The 24199-nt window shown below is 42.1% G+C and overlaps 1 protein-coding gene across 1 annotated transcript in view; it reads right to left on the bottom strand.

The window, feature by feature from the left end:
- AMMECR1 (AMMECR nuclear protein 1) overlaps nt 1–24199 on the bottom strand; it is a 125444-nt gene that overhangs the window by 41100 nt on the left and 60145 nt on the right. Inside the window, exon 3 of the mRNA XM_081179333.1 lies at nt 13236–13346. Within this exon, the coding sequence (XP_081035459.1) occupies nt 13236–13346 (111 nt within the window). The remainder of the gene's footprint in view (nt 1–13235; nt 13347–24199) is intronic.

The raw sequence follows: 24199 nt of genomic DNA, 5'->3' as shown, positions 1-24199 counted from the left end.
TATTCTACCCCCACATCTTTTCCTCCCTCTCTATCCAAGAACACATTATTTTATGTGCCCTCCCCACACACCTCACCCCAAATCCTCTTCCCTCACACAACACTCCAAATGCATCCTCTGCCCCACACGTATTTCCCAAAACCTTTCTTTCCTTTTCCCCAGTGGGTAGACTGAAAGGAAAAGTGCTGGACCAGAGTGGAGCAGCCTTTGCAAGCTTTCCCTCTCTTAACCTGCTGCCGCTGCATCTACCATGGGGAGCCAGAGAAGGATGGCTGCATTTTTCCCTCCCGTCTTCTGTAACCAGTGGTGGCAGTGATAAAAGGAGAGTGGGAAAGCCTGCAAAGCTCACCCTGTGTTCCCTGTGTTGATCTGCCCACCCACTTCCAGTTGCCTCCTCTTTGCCCCTGAGGCCACTTGTCTATCAGGGCAGCTTACCAGCAACCGCCTTGCTTCATCGTCGCTCTCTACGCCTGCGAGGCTGCTGAGGCTGAAATGGTGGTGTTTGTGTCCAGAGCACAGTGGAAGCAGAACACATTGATTGCTAATGGACTTCCCTGCCCTACCTGTTCTGCTGCAGCTCTTCCGCCTCCCCCCACAAAACCTACACTAGTGGCTTGCCTGTCTACATTGCCTACCTGCTGCTCTGTCATCATGCTGCAGTTCGTGGACAAGCCAAGTACCGCTTGCTTAGCATTTTTCTCGCAAAAATAATATATGGCAAGTTAAGAAATCGCTTTCCCTCAATGTAGCGTGGATAACAAGACACTTAAAATGAGAATCGGGAAATACAGGAACAACAGTGAGGAGCGGCCTTCCCCAACCTGGTGCCCCTCAGATGCTTTGGACCACAGCTCCCATCATCGCCTGGCACTGGCCTTGCTAGTGTAGGCTGTGAGTTGCAGTTCAAAATATCTGGAGGCCAGCAGGTCGGGGAAGACTGGTGCAGAGGTACAAGTAAGCAGAGTGGGTAACATGCACCAAATATTAGACAAGAAAATAATTTTTCAGACATTAGTTGCACAGCCAATATTATAAAAGTCAAGGGGTACACATGCTGAACAGGAAACAATACCTGTATTTCAGCACTTTTAAATAAGCCAGCCTAGGAAACAGGGGGTTTGGTTTTTTTGTTTGTTTGGTTGTTGTTGTTTTGCTAATTAGCACTAAAACGCCGGAAGCCTACATGCTTGACAGACAGAAAGGTACTATTGTGTGTACACACTCCTTTCCTATCTGTTAGAAAACAAATTGTTCTGATACTCAAATCTTAACTACTGGACAGGAAACTCAGGTTATATTTCCTGAATAGAACTGACTAACCTTAGAATTCTAAGGAAAGTATGCACAGAACAGAAATGAGAGGAATTTACCGAGCAATTTGTATGTGTAGGTGGGAGACTTCTCCCCACTTTCCTTTTAAACCTAATATGATTGCAAATCTCAAAGGGTGGGTGGGACTAGCAAAGGCTTTCCACAGGAGCAACAGACGCTGGCTTCCTTCTTTCCCTTCATCCCCAGTGAAGAGAGAGCAACACCCGTGTCCTCTCCACCCTCCACAAAGGAGAGAAGGAAGCCAGTGGGGTTCTCAAGTGATGAGAACAATTGAACAGCTCCTGGTCCTGCTGTTCTTCAGAGTCACACTGTGCAACCACAGCTTGATGCTCACTGACCACTGCTGGTCTGTGGACCACAGTTTGGGAACCCCTAGTTTAAGTCATGAAAGTTGCCCATGAACTTGTGCACAGATATTTCAAACACATTAATACAAAAATATGCAAATTTTCATTTCATTAAAAGGAAAAGGCGTGTTTGGGGCAACCGACCCTGGAAGGGTGTGCATGTGAGGAAAGGAAACTGCAATTCAAAAACTGAAACAGAGTTGAAAGGCAAAGTTTAATACATTTCCATGGGCCTGGGAAATTTTAGTTTTTTTATACAGTGGAGAATGCAAAAGGCATCTAGATTGTACATGGAGGCAGGAAAGGGAAAGGAAACCCAGCTCCCTTGAACTACAGGGGATCAGCTTTTAAGGAATCTTCCTGTTAACTACATTCTTCCCAAATAAATTATTCTATTCATATTCTCCCATAGAACAAGTCACAATAAAGAAGGATTGGCATGCCTCCCTGGGTAGTGAGTCAAATTTATCTTTCCACTGACTGGAGATGGTTAGTAGCAAAAGCATGAAGAATGTATTTAATACAATGAGGAAGTGCCCAGTGCCTGCCATCATCTGACAAGACTGTTGCCTGGCAATGACTGCTATGAATACTTTGCCCAAAAGCCTTCAAATCATTTTTGGTAGGCACACTCCAAATGCAAGGAGTCTATTGCTATACATAATGTTAAGTTTCAAATGTGCATACTGCATGGATTTGATGTTTGGACTTGCAGTTGTTGCATAATGATGGTGTTAATGCAAAAAGAAGAAGGGAAAAAAGCACCTGTTGGCAGTTCAAGGGCAATTATGTTAAAATTTTCAAGGATTTCTGTTTGAGAAAGAGCCCCAACCCATTATTATTCATCATCATTATTATTATTACTTATTAAATTTGTATACTGCCTTTCATCTGAAGATCACAGGGCAGTTCACAACATAAAAATACAAAATGAGAACACAAAATAATAAAACCAAAAAACCTCCACTAATAGCCCCCCTCCCATAAACACATTTAAAAGGCCATAAAATGTTAATCAGCCCAAGGCCTGGTTCATAAGACATGTTTTCACCTGGTGCCTAAAGATATGTAATGAAGGAGTCACATGAGCCCCCCTGGAGAGAGCATTGCACAAGTGGTGAGCCACCACAGAAAAGGCCTGTTCTCATGTTGCTGCCCTCTGGACCTCTTGTGGAAGAGGCACACAGAGAAGGGCCTTAAATACAGCCACAGCCTCCAGGTGGGTTCATATGGGGAGAGGTGGTCCTTGAGATATTGAATTCCTGAGCTGTTTAAGGCTTTATAGGTCAAAATCAGCACTTTGAATTGAGCCCGGAAATTAATTGGCAGCCAGTGTAGTTGGGCCAGGATTGGTGTAATATGCTCAAAACATCTTGTGCCAGAGAGTAACCTGGCCACCAAATTCTGCACCAACTGAAGTTTCCAAACTGTTTTTAGAGGCAGCCCCACCTACCACACATTGCAGTAATCTCACCTAGAGGTTACTAGAGCATAGACAACAGTAGTTAGGCTATCCCTGTCCACTTAGGGGCACAGCTGGGCCACTAGCCAAAGCTGACGGGAGGTACTCTTCACCACTGAGACTACCTGAGCCTGAAGTGACAGCAAAGGATCCAGAAGAACCTCCAAGCTGTGTGCCTCCTGCTTCACAGGGAGCGTAACCCCATCAAGAGCAGGCAAACTCCCATCCACCCAGTCTAGGGAACCACATACTAACGGTGCCTCTGTCTTAACTACTGACTAAGACCTTTGGGAACAGTGCAGATTTAACCCAGGCTACCTACTAGCTATAAGTTTGCAAATGAGCATCATGAATTTTCTCCCTTTCACTTTTTGTTTGCCTTAAACTGCTGTTATATGGTTCAAACCTGCTTAGCATCAATCCTGGTTTAGCATTACACCCACTTAAGGGACAGGGAAAAGAATGAAGAAAACAGAAAGAGCCCCGCTCGATCAAAGTAAGGGGTCCATCTAGTCTAGCATCCTGTTTCTCAGAGCTTTTAGGAAGGCTGCAAGCAGGGCATGATGACAATAAACATCCCCTGCTGTTGCTCCCCAACAAATAGTACTTAGTGGCATGCTGACTCTTAAGCGGAGGCTTCATCACAACTAAAATGCCTTTGACCGAGCTGTTTCTCAATGAATTTATCTTAATTCCATTTTACACCCATGCAAGCTAGTGCCCATCACTATTATCTTGAGGCAGCAAATGCCCCTTGCACTCAGCAGGGGAGAAGGGAGGCTGTTTCCAATTTGCAACCCTTGATAGCCTTCTTCTTCAAGTGCCCCAATGTTTTCACCTTTCTGGAGTCCTGACAAGACATCTCTTCTCACTTAGGCCACCAGGCTTACTGGTCATGTCACTGTGTAGTCTCTGAATAGGCCCAATGCAAAATGCTAAAATAGTATCTGTAGGTGAAACAGGCTGCCTTCATTGTGAAAATGCAAGCTGTAAAGAGCTTTGAAAAGGAATCCTGCAGTGAAGAGTGCATGTCTAGACTGGAATTATTAAAACAATTACCAGTTATGCTGGCTCCTGTCTTTATTCCCCAATAATACCCAGTTGTATCACATAACTTCCTCCCTTCAACCCTTCCCTACATTTCAAATTTTAGACTGAAAGCTCTAAGGACAGGGGGACATGCCCTTCTGTACTCTGTAAAGTGACATGGACACTGAAAGTGCTACAGAAATCATCATCATCATCATCATCATCTGGGAAAGCTAGACGACCTCTTGCAACATAAGAGTCAGTATCACCAAAGGCACCAAAAATGAATGAACACTAGATAACTTTGGAAAAAATACTAGATTATGTATTGTGAATTAAATAATTGTGCAGTCAATGAGGATATCACATTTCTTTGTGCTTTCTTGTATTTCAGGGTTTATTTCTTTGCTCTGCTTTATGGGAAACTCTCAAAGAAATATGGATTCTTCTATTACATTAAAACTACATTTAGCTGTCCTAAATTATGGGAACAGATCTGGATACATGGGCACTAACTCTCAGGAAAATTTTGTATTTGGCTTCTTTAAAGTACCAAAAACAGTGTAATAAATGAAAGTGCAATTATCTCCAAGTGCTTACATCACTACTTTAAACAGTATACATGCATGCACATTATCTGTGTTCTGGGGTACAAATTTCGTTTCTTCTTCATTCCCCTTTCATAGAAGTGGAATGGAGCTATATAGTAGTCAAGAAGAATCCTGCTAGCCAAGAATCATGGACTCTGCTACCTTAAAACTCTAACCCTACCGCTATCAGTTAACATACAAATTACCATCAACACTAAGGCTAGCAAAACTTCTTGGTCAATTAACATCTGCTCAAAATCATGCTTCCTTCATGACATGAGGTGGTAACAATGTTAAATTTAGGAATGCTCAGAAAGTGGTTTGGACTATGAATTTATGTTTTATGGTGCCTTCAAGTAAATTCTGAATCAGACCCAGAAAACCGCCATCTCTGCTTAAATGTCAGGCCCAGTTCAGAATGGGCTTGCCTGGCTCAGTCCCTACCTCACTGATGCTGCTCTATCTTTCCTTGTTTAGGCTTACTATGTTGCACCAGAAAGATCCTGCTGCAAAGTCTTAATTAGACAGCAGGACTCTGGGCCAAGAGCATTCCATGCACAGGGATCCCTGGGAAATAGGTCTCAAAACTAGAAATGCCCAAGGAACCCAGTGGTGGACTAGCATTGTAGAGGATAATGGAAATTTTTGAGAATTTCTCCACCCACCCCTGCCAAATGGGGTTAAAGGAAATAAAGATAGTAAGACCATAACAAATTCAAGGGGAGAACCTTAAGAACGACTGCTCAACAATACATGAAAAATAGTTTGTCAACCTGTTCTGAAATGATGTAGTAAACTGCTTCCAAGGTCAGTAAATTCTTGAAGAAGCTGGAAAACACAATGCAATTTTTTTCATAATCTAGTTTGCTATAAATCACACATTCTGCTGGTTTACTCAAAATCATACATTTGGTCTGTTGTACACTATTTGGGTGCAAAACACAACAAATGCTTCAGCATATTTTTTAAAAAAACATTTCTCTCTCCTACTACCATATCATCACATTTATAGTCATGAAGAACAGTAAAGACTGTGCCAAAAGAAAAATCCATGAAACATATAGCCAGAAATGTTCTTCACTGTGGGTAGTCTCATCCCTTCTACATAATCTGTGTGATGTGGCCAGTTAACAAGAACTCTATTCCATGCCATTCAGAAAGGACGGGGAGGGGCGCAGGATCAGTGCCAGTAATGTTAGGAAAGCTGATTTTTCATCACATTGCAACCTTTGACTTCCATGAATGAGGGGAAAACATGTTACACTGGTGCACCTGACTCACCTCTCCCTTTAATAAAAAATATTACCATAAAAAGTTAGTTCTGAAAATACCAATTCCACTATTTATTCCTTACATACAAAGAGTGACATTACCAGGCATAGAATTCTTTCTCAATTCTTTTTTTCCTGATTACCTTTTCATTTGGCCAGCCTTTGCCAACCTGGTGCCCTCCAGATGTTTTGGACCACAACTCTCATCAGACCTAGCCAGCATGGCCATACTAGCTGGGTTGAAGGAAGCTGCAGCCCAGAACATCAGGAAGACACCTTGTTGGAAAAGATTGCCCCAGGCTGTTTTCTAACTACTGCACAATAATGTAATGCAAGAAGCTACTGTGACAACCATGTGGAAATATATGAAGCCACAGTCTTTGAGCATACCAGCAGGTGAACTCCCTGCATTTGATTCAAAAAGCTGAAATTCTGGAAATGCAAAGTATGTTACAAAACCCACAGCAATGATATGAAGCACACTCCACTATATGCCTACCACCTGTCAAGACAGGGATGCAGTCCTGTGACCCACCAGCCAATCTAAACTTATTTCAGTGACTGAACCTGCTGTAGTGCAGTGCCCCACAGCTCGGGCTACAATAAAGCATGTCTCAATTTGATTCTCATCTCTACTGTGAGCTCACTACTAGGTGGCCTCTCTCTCTTCCAGCCTCACTTAAAGTAAGGTTACCAGGTTTTTTTCAATGAATCTGGGGACACTTTAATCAATCAATCGATCAATCAATCAATCAATCAATCAATCAAATACTACACGTTCGGGATGTTGATGCTGCAGCAATGGCAGTGGCAGAGGGGCAGCCACTGCCTTGATCTCAACCACCACATTTCCCCTTCCTCCGAGGCTTCTATCTCCTTTTCCCATAAGCCTTGGGAGCCCCTGAGTTGTTAGTACTTCAGTGGTGGTGGTGGTGGGGAAGCGGTGCGCGGTGCATCAGGCATGGAAGGCAGAGAAGGAGGGCCAAGTGTGGCGGCGGCGAGACTTGGGCAGCACGATGCCTCCCTTACCATTGGAGCAGCCCCAAACCTATTCCTACTTGCGTGCAAGCAGGAGGGGGCGGGGATCCCTCAGGTGGGAAGGGAGGCTTCCCTCAGGTGGGAAGGGAGGCCTAACTGAGAGATCCCTGCCTCCTCCTGCTTGCACACAAGCTCTGATAGGCAGTGTGAAGCCTCCCTTAACAGCTGAGAGATCCCTGCCCTGCTTCTGCTTGCACGAAAGTAGGAGTTGGGAGGCTGCTCCGATAGGCAGCATGAAGCCTCCCTTCACAGCTTAGTTGCTGGGGTCAGGGAAGGTGGAGGCAGCCTGGAAGTTGCATCTTAAGAGCCTCTGCACCACCATCATATGGAGACTTCTATGCAGCTCCTGAAGCCAACCAGAGCCAACTGCTCCGGGCTGCTGAGACTGCCGCTGCTGCATTTCCCGGGGACATTAGATGAAATCCAGGGACATTCCAGGGATAGAATTTGCCCAGGGACTTATTCTCAAATCCAGGGACTGTCCCCAGGAAACGGGGACATCTGGTAACCCTAACTTAAAGCATACAAGCCCAGCGATCACTTCTCATATCAGAGGAGATAAGCTGGTGAGAAGTTAAGAAATTATTGTAACTCAGTAAGGTTTGCAGGTCAGTAAGGCAGAAAAGGCAGAGGGTTTGGCTCCCCTGACTCAAACGGCACTTGCATGCAAGAATTAGACTTTCCCGCACTTTGTACATGAATTGAACAGGTGTGAACAAACATGGATGTTCTTGTCATGTGTAGTTTGGCCCTTGGGCTATAAAAATATGGTCTCCGAAAGCCAGGCTGCTGCAGTGCATCCTTGAACATCTGCTGTCAACTGGGGACAGTACAAAGGCAATAGCCGCCGCCCCCCGCCCCCAAAGAAAGTGCAAACTAGGCTGTAGCAGTTCCTCAAAAAAGGGCTCTCCCAAAGGATGGCTGCTGAGTTTATAAAGCATAAAAAGAATTTGAATAGCAAAGGTTTGTGAAACCGTCCAGATAAATCACAAGAAAGCAAAAATACTCAATGAAAAATCAAATCCACAGCCCTCAGGTTCCTCTCCTTCAGAGTATGCAAGAGAGTTGGATTGCCGGCAATAAATTTATGAGTAGTCAGGGTAAGCACAAAACAGATTTGTCTCATGCCAGTGATGCAACACATTACCATTTGTTAAGTCAGATCCTTTTGTGGCTGGAAGTGAAGATTATCCCTTAAACTGTCCCAACCCTCAAGGTCACCAGAGCTGGGAACCATAAGATCCAACTCCCATTTCCACATTGATAAAGCAAATTCTTCAGTTACTGGCATCCAGGCATTGCTTCCACAACACATAAAAGATGCTATTCAGACCCTATTAAACTGGCTCCAAAAGGGGTAGCTGATCCCTTTCTTCTAAGAATTCTGAAAGTTTCAAAAGGGAACCCAGGAAAAGTCAACATTGGGCCCAGCAACATGACAACACCACAAAAGTCTGTATCCAGTGCAGGGAACTGACATTTCCTTTTCTCCCGACTCACCCAGCTCCTCATTTTGTGGTGGGGTGAAGGTCTCCCAAGGGCATCGTAAGGGCCAACAAATAATGACTCCTTTTGACAAAGTGGGAAGGCAAGTGGAATGATTAGCAAGAAGACAGAATTCTTCTGGGGCTCTTGCTATTTAATATTGCAAATTACAAGGCACTAATGGCAAGGTATCAATTATTTTTATGAGAAACAATGTTGGCATCAGTTCTGCATCAGACTGAAGAGAAATTAGATTGCACAGGCCTTCTGCAGAGAACTGACCGTGGCTACATACAATCTGACAACAGTATATATCCTTTTCTTTGGGAAATGATCCCAAAGAAAAAATAAACAAACCAAAAGGGGAAGAAAGGGGGCAGGGTTCTGGGGAAAATGACTTTGGCAATCCCAGCCCCCACTGAATCCGAAGGGTTTCGACTAAACACTATTTTGGCTTGAGGCGAAATCCCTAGACTGTAACCCCCACATTAAGTTGCAATCTTACTGTATTAGCAAAAATATGGAGTCTTCACAGCAAAAAGGGAAAATAAGGGTGGGAGTATCCAAGAAGCCATTACCAGATCTACAGATGGTCTGCCCTGTGAAAATAATAATATTTAAGACTCCAGGGCACCTAAATCAAATGTCCAGGGGCTACGCAATTATGTGCCTGGGACAGATTTGTGTGTGGTGTGTGTGTGTGTCCCAGCTTTGTCTTTCACCTTAAGAACTTAAAGGGGAATTAAAGGGCTAAAGTAGTAGTAGTGACAGATAGGTAATAATAATAATAATAATAATTTATTATTTATACCCCGCCCATCTGGCTGGGCCTCCCCAGCCACTCTGGGCGGCTTCCATAAAAACCAGAAATACAGTAAAATGTCACACGTTAAAAACTTCCCTGAACAGGGCTGCCTTAAGATGTCTCCTGAATGTCAGGTAGTTGTTTATCGCTTTGACATCTGCTGGAAGGGCGTTCCACAGGGCGGGCGCCACTACCGAGAAGGCCCTCTGCCTGGTTCCCTGTAGCTTTGCTTCTCGCAATGAGGGAACCGCCAGAAGGCCCTCGGCACTGGACCTCAGCGTCCGGGCAGACTGATGGGGGTGGAGACGCTCCTTCAGGTATACTGGACCGAGGCCGTTTAGGGCTTTAAAGGTCAGCACCAACACTTTGAATTGTGCTCGGAAACGTACTGGGAGCCAATGCAGATAGGTGTTGGTCTGCCATAGTCAAAATAAAAAAATTCCTTCCAGTAGCACCTTAAAGACCAACTAAGTTAGTTCTTGGTATGAGCTTTCGTGTGCATGCACACTTCTTCAGATACACACAGTAGTAGTAGTGGTAGTAGTAGTAGTAGTAGTACCCTGCCCATCTGACTTGGTTGCCCCAGCCACTCTTTGCTGCTAGCTCTAATATTGTTCCCATTTAAAGAGTTATGGAATGATACAATCTATTGCCAGACAGAGGAATATCTGGCCAAGTGGTAGCTCATTTATGCTGGCCCACAGAGTAATTTTTATAATTTCCCACAGTCTGGTAGAGCTACCAGATTTTACCTACCAGTATTTATTTATTTATTTATTTTCAATCAATTTGCTACTCAATATGGCTTCTAAGCAGCTTACAAGTATAAAACCAATTACGAAACGTTTTTTAAAATTACAAGCTAAGTTTCACTTTAAAAAATGATTATTATTGGATTGTATAAACAAGGATCATAGAAATACTGGTATGCTTTTGAACCTAGCAGTTCAAAAGCATACCAGTGCAAGTAGATGAAACAGGTACCGCTGCAACAGGAAGGTAAACGGCGTTTCCGTGCACTCTGGCTTCCATCACGGAGTTCTGTGCGCCAGAAGTGGTTTAGTCATGCTGGTCACATGACCCGGAAAGCTGTCTGTGGACAAATGCTGGCTCCCTCGGCCTGAAAGCGAGATGAGCACCACAACCCCATAGTCACCTTTGACTGGACTTAATCGTCCAGGGGTCCTTTACCTTTTATTACCATAGGAATAACAAGTGATACAAAGAAACAGAACAAGTATCATGCCATTTGTACATCACAAAAATAGCATAAAAATTTGCAGTAATACTTGGTTCGTGACTTGGTTTAAAAGAAAACAATAATGAAGGGGAAACAGGATAGAACAGACTTAGCAGATAACATTCAACATCACATAGCTACATGCCTAATCAGAAGCCTTTGCAGTTGTGCTTAGATTAAGTATGAGTAATAGTCATTTTTCCTCTTACGTTGCTACCGAAACAATTCAGTTTTAAGGGGAAAAAACAGTTTTCAAAAGTAAGGCAAAGAGGGGGTGATTCTCTCCTTTATAATTTCAAATACCATGAGTGCCCTGATCAGCAGTGCGCAACCATCTGAACTTGTTTTCAATCCGGAAGTGAAACAAGGCCACCCAGAAATAAAGGTGTACTTTGTATATGCTCATGAGGTTTCCTAGGTATAGAGAAGTATATGAGCCTGTAAATGAAAGTATTTATAAAACAAACGAACAGAAAAATGGACTTTCAAGCACCTGTGAACTTTCAGGTTGTAAATAAACTGAAAACAATTACAGAATGTAGAGTAGTTAGTTGAGAAAGGGGGAAAAGAAAGAAATTGGAGGTGAGTGAAAAAGGAACTGGCTTGATCAAGCTGTGAACAGTTTACAGAAAGGATCCTGGAGTGAGGCAGATCACGGTTGTTCTTATTATTATTGATTATTTTATTTTATATCACTTTAGATTTGTAAGAAAAAAATCTCAAAGCAGTTTACAACCTACATTAAAACATCAAATAAAACAATCTAAAACAAAACATTACAAACGAAAATCAACTATAAAGGACACAATTAACAGGAAACTACAACTTAAAGATTTCAAAAGAAAACATAATAAAGGAGGTCAAGTATAGAATACACATTTAATGAAATGATGTTAACAAAAAAAACTTAAACATTCAAAAATAAACTAAAATATAAAAATAAACATTTAAAACAATTTAATTAGCAAAAGAATAAATTTCTGTTTTAAACATAGCACATTTCTGCAACTGCTGGTTCATGGTAGACAGCGGCTATAGAAGCTTGGGCTCAATGGTCTGGGTCTACACACTAAGAGACCTGTGCCAGGCAGAGAAGCTGAGGGACTCTAAGATGACGCTAAGTATGCACTCAGTGTCGAAGGAATGTACATCATTAAAATAAAAATATTTCCCCTCCATCCACTGTATAGGGATGTTTCCGGAAGGACCCCGTTTCCCTCTCCCACTCTCTACCCCCAACCACATGGACATGGAATGTTAACATTTGGGACTGGCTGCCCAAAACCTGAACCTTTAAGTGCTATAAGAGCACAGGAAGAAGTTTGCTGATCCAACTAGCTCAATATTATCTACTTTGACAGGCAGATGATCTCGGGGGTCTCTTGACAGTTTTCAGTCCACCTGCAACCTGATCTTTCTAGCACAAAGGTGAGGAACCCTTTTCAGCCCAAAGGCCATATTCCCTTATGGGCAACTTTCCAGAAGCTGCATGCCAGTGGTGGGCAGAACCAAAGACAAAAGTAGGCAGAGCAATGGATGTGACTGCTACCTCTATATGGCAGGTCACATCCAGGTATGCAAAAGCCATATGTTTCTACACCCACCCCCCTCATCTCTCCATCCAGGCAACCATGAGGCTTTGTAAAAGTTTTAATGGCATATTGCAGGTAGACAAAGCACTCAAGTAGGGCTTGGAGTGGGGCTGGAGAGAGTCCCAAAGGCTGGATGGGGAATGCCAAATCTCTTGTCTCTGTCTCATGCACACATTGCCCCAGCAAGACCTGAAAGGTTCCTGTTCGCTGGAGCTCTGAACAGAAGTACTCTTCTTACGACACACACTGGAAAATTTTGTTGCAATTCCCAAATTTAAATCAATTGTGCAATTATTGACACCAGTGTAGGCAGCTGACTCAAATAAACATATTGCATGGCAAAATACATTTCCAGTCCCTGGACCACTGCCTGAAGATTGAAAAGGCACACAGTAAGAACAGAGAAGTTAGCTTACGTTGATCCAGTATACCCATCTTTCAGAAAACAGAAAATCACCTAAAAATCTATGAGAGACTGAAGTCCAGATACTAATTCTATTATTGGCCACTGCTATAAAAAGAATAAAAAAAGGATGTATCAGCCTAGGTGTGACTCACAGGTGGCATCAGGTGCCAGGGAAGGGTTAATTACTACTTACCTCTCCAGTCCAGCAGCTTCCCACTCAAGAACAAGATGCCACTGAAAAATAAGGTGTCATGGAAATGTGTAGGATTAAGTTAATTGCAGCTGATTGGAAGCACCTGCTGGAGAAGTAGTGAGAATACCTGCTGTTTGAGAATGTTGAATGTGTCCATCCAAGCTTTATATTTACACACAAGGTTTTGTGTCACACTTTCCTCAAATAATAAAAACAAAAACCAGAGAAAGGTGCTATGATAAGGGTCTGTTATACAAAAGCCACAGAAAATTTTAGGACACAACCCCCCCCCCCCAAAAAAACCAGAACCCAGTTACAAGATTTTGTGACAACAGGCTTATGGAATCAGTAACTGTGTGAGAAAAAAACCTACTGCATTTCAAGTGGTCAGAAATTCCTATCAGCTGAGTGTGGCTGAGATAAATGAAAAGAAACAAAATCTTACCTAGTAAGTGTGTACTCCCTGAGTCCTGAATGCAGGTTCATGGCAGAAAAGGTACCTATACATCCACGCAATCGTTTGTCTCGACCAATCTTCCACGTTACAAAGAGTGGGCTGTTTGGGAAAGAGGAAGGGGAAAAGGAGAACATGACAGGAGTTCTGACTGTGATCAAATCAAGTCACCCACCTCATAGTTGAGAAAAAAAAGCTATGCTTGTGAAATGCTGTTAACAGTATTACTATAAATATGCCTCAAGGCTCATTGCACATGTTTTTGAGAATGCTGTTGTAGTTGAGGTGTCAAAAATACAGGTTAGTGGAAGGAAATGAATAGGAAGGATAGAATACTTTTCAAGCACTTCTCCAACTTCCTATGCAACACTGTACATGTTTCACTACTACTTCTGACTGTAGATCAACCTTCCACAACCTGGTGCCCTCATGCTGTTTTGTACTACAGTTCCTATCAGCCCCAGCAAGCTGTTTTAAATGAAACTTTAAGACCTGCTAATTTAAATCTGCTCTATCTGTCCCAGGCTTTGAATAAATAGCAAAGGTGACTTTAGTGCTGATTTTGAGATTTTATTGCTTCTGCTGTATTCCAAGTACTACTAATTTTACCACATTTGTTCTGAATAATAGCATTAAGAAGAATGCTATTATGATGTTTCCATTTGATTGGAAGCTGCCTACAATCCCCCCCCCCCAAGGTAGGATAAAAATGTTTAAAGCCTATCCACAAATGTGACTACCCCTTTCCCTCTTTATGACTCACACACTTCTGAATTATGCATCGACACACACACCTAGAAACAATTAACTTTCCACAAGTGACCAGGTAAGTGGTTAACTGTGAGCTGATGTGGAAAAAACAGGAGCATTTCACATGAAGAAGGCTGTAGATTTCCATCCCAATACGCTGAAGAGAAATCTCATTAGCCTTACTATTATTATTTCTTGGCCTTCTTATCCACCCTTGACTGTAAGGTCCAAGGGTAGGTTACAACAATATAAAATGCAAGTTTAAAACCAGTTAAAGGAACTTACAACCTGAAGAATAGGTTGGGTAATAAAAATATATCTCTGATGTCAAAGGCCAAGATAAAGAGGTGCATCTTCAGCACATGATAAAAGCTATACAATGAAGACGACATGCCTCTGTGAGGAGGGAACTGCATAGCTTAGGGGCTGTCCCAGGCTGCTAAGTTTGCACTCAATTCATAAAATATAAAACCACAGAATGATTAAAATAACAGAATAGCAGAACATCAATGCAGGAGGAAAGACATCCTACCCCGTCCCCCCAAAAAACAGAGCAAGCCAACCATCAACCAGGTCAGCAGACTCCCAACATCCACCGGCCTCTATGCCACAGATAAGGAAACAGGTTGGTTGGTACCCATGGAAGTATGAGTTTCCATCCCTGCTTTAGAAAGAACAGGATGGAGGAAATCACAGAACATCTCCCAATGATGAGAAAAGATAGCAGAAGTGCATGCAGATCTATTAGGAAACTCTGAGGCAGGCCAGAGCAAGTTACATTGAGAAAGTAGGAAATTATCAGTAATTTTAGTCTGTTTATGCTGGTAATTCCCAAGTGCCATGCCAAGAAAGCAATGCTAGAGTGCTGTGAGAAACAAACTTATGGGTAGAATTGTGTCTTCCAAATTTCAGTGGTGCCTTGTGGAAGCCCAATATTTGGTGTGTGCCCCCCCCCCCGTGCCTCTTGCCTTCTTTTCTGATCAATTTACTACATCATAGTTGCGACATGCAGCAGTGCCCCTTAGGCTCGGCATCCAGAGCAGAGGAACCAGTTGTGTTTAACTAAATCCACCTCTGTCCTTTATATAGTGTCATCCATGTATCCCTTTAGCAAGGAAGAAGGAAGGTCCCTGCCTCAAGCAGCTTAAAATGTAGAAACAGACAAAAGGGAGATAATAGTGGAAGGGGATAAGGTTGATGGTAGGGTAAACAGGAGGAAAATGCAATTACATGTAGGTAGACTGAGCTGCATGGGAAAGGATTTCTGCAGTACCTCAGAAGATACTTCTCAATCATTCTATTCAGTTGATGAAGGAAAGCAGCAGAATAACCATTCCTTGAACGAAATGTGCCCAAGAGAGTGACTAATGACAGGGAGTGGGGCCCCCCACCCTCATTTAATTTTTCTGCAGAAAATTTTCTATTTCATAATTTCATTAGCAACAATGAATGCAAAGCTTGGCAGTTTCCAAGTTTTTAGATTTGTTCTCTAAACAGAAGTAAAGCAAATATGCTAAATTAGATCACTCTCTAGGACATTATAAAAAATTTTCTGATTCAAACTGAAAACTTTCCTAATTCACATAGGAAAACTAAACGTTTTCCAGGATGAGAGCGAAGATGTTTGAATCAGGAAAAAGAAAATAAATTAAGCATTCATCAGCTATCAGAAGTTTAGGAAAAATACACTCATACTTTGGATTCCAAACACCTTGCAACTCGAACATTTTGGTCCCTGAACGCCGCAAACCCAGAAGTGAGTGTTCCGGTTTACAAACGTTCATTGGAAGCCGAATGCCTGATGCGGCTTCCGCAGCTTCCAATTGAGGGCAGGAAGCTCCTGCACTCAATCGGAAGACGCGCCTTGGTTGTCAAACATTTTTGGAAGTCGATTGGACTTCCAGAATGGATTCTGTTTGACAACCAAGGTACGACTGTAGTGGTTTAAGCCTTCTATGAAAAATATCTATCTTGTCACACTCTATTCCAGTGCAGTGTCTGGAAAATCTTTGGTCCTCAATATCAAGAGTGCCATGAACTTTCTGCAAGTGAGGCTGGGGAGCACACAAGTCTGCACAAAAGAAAAGCTGCCACTTCTGAGCCAAAGCCACTGTTTGCAGGCAGCCTTTTTTCAGAAACAGGAGGAGAGCAAATGTTATCCACAGCGACGCTAGCTATTCATTGTGAGTGCACTAACCTGCTAAAGTGTTGCTGCTTAGAGCTCAACGCAAGGCAAAATTCAGTCAGGGTGCCACACTCATAGAACCCTTTACATAGACCACACAAGCAGTGCAAGTATTAATAGAAGCACACAGTTTATGGTGATGGATACCCTTAAGAGAATTCATCACACTAACTTTTCCCAGGCTTAGGGAGGAATATTCAGAATTCTATAAAAAAAAAAAAACCTGGCTGTAAAGCCTTTGACAACTAACCAGGGTTTTCCCCATGAATTTCAACATAAGCTCCATTTGTTGTTATCATCACCATCACTTTACTCAAAAAATGACTCAATTTGACTTACAAAAAGTTAGCTCAATCCACAAACAATTTCATGTATATGGAGTCTATTTGCATATACCTATACCAATTTAAGTTGGTGAGACTTTTATATTAGAATGCATTTGTTTCCACTATGTAGGACAGTAAACTTATTTGAAAATCAGAAGTTAATGCAAGCTGGCTACAACAAACCATCATCCTGAGTCCACAGCTAATCAATACTTTTATGATTAGGTCTGATGACAGTGATTAGGACTAATGAAAATAGTGGCAAGCTTTACAGTTTGTGTTCAGTGGCCTTCAGCTCCAACAGTAGGTATTACCAGCACAGGCCAAAAACAAAGATTTTTTTTTAAAAAAACCTCTGCTGGTTGGTCCCCCTTGGAAGGGAGTCTCATGATTATGGTGCCATAACCGAACAGGTTGTGCTCCTCTCACTCATATTTTATTCAGTGGCAGATGCCATCAGGAGCAGGGCCCTTCCTTGAGATCTTAACAGACTCCCTTATAGGTACACGCCATATGGCAGAACATGATGCCTATGGTATTGGGCTCAGGTTTCATAGCTAATTGCTAGCATTCTGAGTTGACCTGGAAACAACAGCTGCTAATGGGTTTATACAATAAGTATCTTGGATATGTAAAATGGAGTTTTGATGACACAGAACCATAATGTATTATTAAGAGACTGGAAGTGAAACAGCCTAGGCTTTGGAATACCCTCCCTTTTGAAATCCATCTGGCGCCAACACTGGTTGTTTTTCACCATAACTATCTATTTAGTCAGGCTTTTATTTGGGTGGATTCTTGATACACTGGGCCACTGATCTAAACAGAGGTCACACTAATCAAACAATATAAAAATCAATGGTATTATTGGAATGGTTTAATATCTTTATTGGAACTGAATTGTTAGTTTATATTATTTATTAAAACATTTAGGGAAAGCTTTTCCATCACCTATGATCTCCTCACTGAGAAACTGCTATTGTGCTTTCTGCCATCCCAGTGATTGCTGAACACAGTTTGAAAACCACTGCTTTGGGCAATGATATCTGCCCCAAAGAGAACACTGCCTTAATTATATAAAATACTTCTTACCGTGGGTAAGAAATTTCAGGAAAAGAATGAATCCTCCTCATCGCTTACTTTCAATGTCCCCCGTCCCCCCCCCCATTATTCTGATCCCATTGGATATTATTTTGAATCACCACAATAGGCGTCTAAATAACTGGACTCAAGAAAGTATTTTTCTTCTTTGAAACTAATAGTCTGAGGATTAATGTTCCAGATACTTATGGATTACCTTTTGCAGGGGATTATTATCCTCAGTTGCTGTGTAAAGCAGAAGGCAAACAGAGAAAGTGAACGACTGAGAAGTGCAAAATGGTTCAGAAGTTCAGATGCTCCCATCACTGCCTCATGATAGTATACTTTACTTCTGCAGACTTAATCCCACCATAAGCAACCCCCTCATTAATGTTTTACAACAAATTCCATACACTGTACCAGTGACCTACTTTCATACAATGTCACTGGAGGTACTCTAAAAATCAAAGATGTGCCAGCTATTTTAGTAGTCAGCCAGCAAATTACAAGAGTAAATGATCCGGGATCTGTCATGCTCTCAGCAGAAAGTGCCTGAATTATTCCTCTGAGGGACACCAAATGCAACTCACCACACGCCCTGCAGGTGCTGCTTTGCGTTTTCAGAAATGCAAACACTTTTCAGGGCGGAGGGATATCCATAATGACTTTTGCCTTTCCACATGAACCAATATACCTGCACAAATGACAGCAAATCTAGGCATCTTCCAAGACAATGGAGTATCTGTATAGGAGATGGGGAACCTGTGGGTTCTCCAGGTGTTGTTCTCCTACCCCAGGTCACAGATGATGGGAATTGTAGTCCAACAACACCTAGAAGATCACAGGCTCTGCACCCCTGCCTGATATATAAAAGTCATTTTCCAACATTCAGTCAGTTTACTATAGCCTGGAAAGCAGTAGGGAGACAACTACATATGAAACACATCTAGGATTCTCCTGGTTCCACCATGATCCACAAAAGGAAGGCAGGGGGGGAATGAATCTCCTCCCACCCCATATGGAGGAAAAGGGCCATGAAGGTGATGCATTTTTAAAAAATGCTTAATCCACTCCCCCTCAACCTGAGCAAGGAAATGGGTTTGAAAACAGATAAGCCATGATGCATTGTCTCCATTCTGCTTTACTTTCCCCATTTTTGGTGGAAGTGAGGAGAAGCAACAAGTTACTTAGCTGTATCTCTACCAAGCTGCACTCCTTGCTTTGGTAAGCAGAGCCTGGGCAGAACTACAAAAGCAGGCCTAGTCCAATTCACAAAAATGGCCTCTATAATGGACAAATTTATGGGACAATTGTCCACCCCCATCTCCTTGCCCTCCCAATTCATCAGTGGTCATTACCGACCTAGGGAGAAGTGAAATTTGGCCTGTTTCTCCAGAACCAGGCCTGTCCTATGCTCACAAAGGGAAAAAAGTTTGAGTAGTGAATGGGAAGAGAAACCAGGTGGTGGGGATGCCGAGTAGGAAAAACACACTGAAGCCAGAGAAGTGAAGAGGAATAAAGGCCACACTCATGTAACAAGACTTGGAAAGGGAAAGGCTAGAACTCTCTCATATAAAGCATATCAACCCATGGGTGAAATTTCTTGGACTTGTATAAAACCAATACAGTCGTACCTTGATTTTCGAACAGCTCAGTTCTCTTTAACATTTTGGCTCCCGAATGCTGCAAACCTGGAAGTGACTGTTCCGGTTTGCAAACTATTTTTGGAAGCTGAATGTCTGATGGGTCTTCCAATTGGCTGCTGCGCTTTGGTTTTTGAACGTTTTGGAAGTTGAACAGATTTTTGGAATGGATTCCGTTCAACTTCCAAGGTACGACTGTAAATGCAGAGGTTATAAATCTGCATGTTCACAGCTTTGCACATTCTCCACATTTTCTCAGAGGTGATATTTTAATTTGTTGTGTTGTGTGTTTGCAATAAGCAAATGGAATTTTCAACTCATTTTTCTCTTTTGACAACAATCTTTAGGCCAGGCATAGCCAATGTACTCCCCCTTCAGATGTTGTTGGGCTATTACTCCCATCATACTTGACCACTGGCTATAAAGGCTGAAGCTGATAGGTACTGGAGTGCAACAACATCTGGAGGGCTATCACTTCTCAGCCTTTTTGGCTAAGATCAACTATAGTAACATCTGGAAGGCCGCAGATTCTACTCCCCTGTTTTAAGTGATGGTTGCAGAAATGACTTTAGACATGACCAAACAAGCTCAACTTATCTTTGCTTCTTTTGTACAAACGGTGAAAAGTTACTAGCACAGATGTGGGCATTAGCTTTATTTTTGTAGTGAAGAAACAGAATGCCAAGTAAGCAACTTCTCCATGAAGCACATTCTTTCAGACATTGTTCAGAGAGTCCATGGCAGCTAAAGTTAGCAGATTTGAGGATAGACTGAAATACCTATTTATAGCACAAGTGAGTATTGGGCCTCTTCCAAAAACACAGCCAAGAGAAAACTTTATTAACCAAGATGTATGAAAAGAAAACCTGAAATGCACACACTTAAAACATCTGAATCTAGAGAGTCAAAAAAGCTGTTTAAAGGTTTAAGAGAGAGGATTAAAATGCAATCTCCCCTCGAAAGATGGATGTAAGCAATACATACATACATACATACATACATACCGTACATACATACATACTGCCACTCTAGTCCACAGAGAATGAATTAAATCTGTATGCTTTTGATCAGTGGTACAGCTAATATTGTAGGGAAACTATATTGCAAATTATATTCTGTGACACGCAAAGCAGAGGCACACAAACACACAATTTTATGGTTAATTACCGCAACCCACTTTTTGAGCTCTCTTTGTAGTGGGAGGATGTAAGCAGACAAATAAAAATAAATAAAAACCGGAGAAAAATATTCAAAAAAGTGAAAAAGCAGGTCTTAGGATCAATCAATCAATATAAATTCATTGTTCTATCCAAAGGCCATGACAAACCCACAGCAACAGTACCAATAAAACAGTATAGATCATATAACCATAATAAGAGCCAACATCCATGATGTAAGAGAGAGGTTGCCAGACACCAGCAAACTCATACCCAGCTTGATTTCAAATTAAATCTCTGAATCACCACAAAACTTTTATTTAACAACTCCTCCTCCTCCTCCTTCTTTATAGTCAGTGCATAGAGGGCCACTCTGTGTGTTAGAAAGCTACTATCATCATTCAAAAGAAACCAGATAATTTCTGCTGGGGTGTACCTGCTTGCTTGTGTGAAAAAGTTCATAAAGTGATCTCTTGGGTGTCTATATAAAGGGCAGGTTAACAGATAATGAGTGAAGTCTTCAACTTGAGATTGACCACAAAAACGAAGCCTGTCTGTATATGGAACCTTGTTGTAGTGGCCATCCAAAACTGTATCATTTGGATGCAGCTCAATATAGACATTTCGTAAGGAAGCTGGTGAGAGTTTGGTCAGATAAACAGCTCTAAAATGCTCCATTTTCAAGAGTGGATACCATGAGGAAAATATGGTATTTCTAATTAGGACTATCTTCGGAAGGGAGAAGTTCATTGCTCAAAGAGCCTGTTCTTCAACAGACATACTAGACTGGTGCTGACTGACAGCCACCATATGGAAACTTCTTGTAGCTGACTCCAGACTGTACCTGCTCCATACACTACAGTCTTCCATGTGTTCCAGCTTGCTACACCAATCGGCCCCATATTGTGTCGCTCCATGCTGCTGAAAAATGCTGTCAGGAATTTATTTCTAAGTTTTTCGGTACCCCATATCATAAAACATCAAGGCAGTGTGCAACATTAACACATAAAGCACTATTAAAAACAATACAGATAATAATCATTAAAGTGAGCAGCTAATCAAAAACTTAAAAATTAAACAGCTATTAAGGCCTACAGCATTAAAAAGGTATTAAGAGATGTCTCAAAGTCAAAAGTAAGGGTGCCTGCCTAATGTCTGGTGGAAGAACCTTTCACAATATGGAATGGGCAATACTCAATGTCCAACTTCTAGTTAATGCCAGCTGGGTCTCTGTAACACAGGGAACAACTGATATACCCCTCAGCTGGGATATAAGGGCTCAGGCAGTTGTAAAGGTATCCTGAGCTCAAGCTGTTCAGGGCTTTGTCTGTCAAAACAGTAACTTTGAATTTGGCTAGGTAACCAGTACAGGTACCACATTCTATCTGCCCCCATCAGCAGTTAAGTCACTGCGTTCTGCAGTAGCTAAAGCTTCCAGACAACCCTACATAGAACACATTGCAGTAGTCTAGTTTCCACCAGGAATGTCTGGTGGGGAAGGGAGAAAGGAGAATATGTATGACAAACCATCATCCCCTAACAATGGATTGTTGGGTAAAGAGGTACTACACAAAATTTATTTAAAGCAGGCATGGGCAAACTCGGCCCTCCAGATGTTTTGGGACTACAACTCCCATCATCCCTAGCTAACAGGACTGTGGTCAGGGATGATGGGAGTTGTAGTCCCAAAACACCTGGAGGGCCGAGTTTGGGGATGCCTGATTTAAAGTAGCTGTCACATGGCACTCAAATTGTGAGATGCATCTCAACACCACACGCCTCAGAATTCGCAAGAAAACCTTTTCTTCCTACAATACTTTTCTATGTTTCCTTTTCATGTGTTTCCTTTACAAATATCTCTAGGCAAACATGTAACACTAATGTAGCAGATATTGTTGCTTCAATAGCCCAAGTATGTGACAATGAATATGAGAAGAGAGGCATGTGGGGATTGACTGACTATATGGCGTTTCTTCAAATACATACCAAGCTAGTAACAGGAGATGTACTCGTCGAGACCATGCATGAACACATGCTAGCTAAAGTGCTGGTGAGCAGGATCAAGTCAGTGCATGTCAGATTTTGGCTCTCCCAAAAATCATACAACAGGTACCGTAGTGTTGAGCCCCCATTGCTGCTTCCTATCCACCAGCCTTGTCATTGGCATTCATTATAACTGCACTGTTTGATCACCTCTAGCTTCTTGACTGGCCACATGTTTCACATTGAAAGGGGGAATTTTAACATAAGAACGCTGCCTTGATGAAGTCCTGCTTGACAACCTTGAGAGGGAACGTTTTAAGTACTCTCTCTGACTCAGAAATCAGGAAACAAAGGAAGTTGCCTTGTGCTGAGTCAGACCAGTGGCCCATCTGACTCAGTACTGTCTATGTAGGCAGGCAGCAGCTCTCCAGAGTTTCAGCAGAAGGTCTTTCCTTCAACAAGCCTCTATTTTTCTTTTACCTATTCCATGCATCTAGCTCTCTTTGCTTTCCTGGACATTTTCACATTCCCCCCACCAAAACCCTTCCACTTAAGAACTCATTGTATATTTAGCAGCCAGTATCTGCTTTGCCTGCAGATTGGTTTCTTTCTCTACTTTGTTATTTTAGGCTGGTAGACTGCAGGATACGAGTCAGCAACTTCCAAGAGTTAACTCAACTCAAATAAACAAAAGTGTTTAAAATCTTGTGCCCATCCTCCAAAAGTAATTAAGTACAGAGAATATCTTAGCCAGTTAGCTATGACTGCATGTGCTTACAAAAGATTGTTTAATCTATAAAGACTTTTCAGGGGAGGTTTGCCAAGTATACTTACTTTCAAAAAATGTACCAGAAGATAAACTCTACACCAGTTTATCACTAGCAGCCAAAAACAACTTAAAGTTCCAACAGATGTTATTACACGCAAACACCCCAAAGGAAGGGGTGTGGCTCAGTGGCATAGTTTATGCTTTGCATTCTGGAGGTCCCAGATTCTATCCCCAGTATCTCAAGGTAGGGATGGAAGAAATTTCTGTCTCAATCCATGGAGACCTGCTGCCAGTTAGTGTAGACCATACTGAGCAAGGTGGAAGGCAGCTTTATGTGTCCCACCCACAACACACAATTAAATGCAAACTCAACACATACTATGAAAGCAAAATGCCCTGGATTCCTAACATCTCCACTCAAAAGGAACATGTAGCAGATGATGGGTAAGACTTCTGCCTTAGAACCTGCAGAGCAGCTGTCCATCAAAAGTAAACAATAGCAGACTAGATTGACAATAGCCTGATTTAGTAGAAGGCAGCTTACTAAGCTACTAACAAATGTTGCTTTATGACCTTTAAAGCCCTAAATGTCTCCACCCCCATTGTTCCGCCCGGACACATAGGTCCAGCGCCAAGGGCCTTCTGGCGGTTCCCTCACTGCGAGAAGTCAAGTTACAGGGAACCAGGCAGAGGGCCTTCTCAGTAGTGGCACCCGCCCTGTGGAATGCCCTCCCACCAGATGTCAAAGAGAAAAACAACTACCAGACTTTTAGAAGACATCTGAAGGCAGCCCTGTTTAGGGGAGCTTTTAATGTTTGACGGGCTACTGTATTTTAATATTTTGTTGGAAGCCGTCCAGAGTGGCTGGGAAAACCCAGCCAGATGGGCAGGGTATAAATAATATATTTATTATTATTATTATTATTATTATTATTATTATTATTATTATTATTATTATTATTATTGAAACAGGATTTCTACAAGACAGCACAAATGCTTACTAGTATTCATGAGGACATGAACTGACCAGGGGCAAAATAAACTGGACCTTATGGAAGTGGT

The sequence above is a fragment of the Podarcis bocagei genome (assembly GCF_964188305.1).
Source record: "Podarcis bocagei genome assembly, chromosome: Z".
Classification (NCBI taxonomy): domain Eukaryota; kingdom Metazoa; phylum Chordata; class Lepidosauria; order Squamata; family Lacertidae; genus Podarcis; species Podarcis bocagei.
This window is presented reverse-complemented; position numbering and strand designations above follow the sequence as displayed.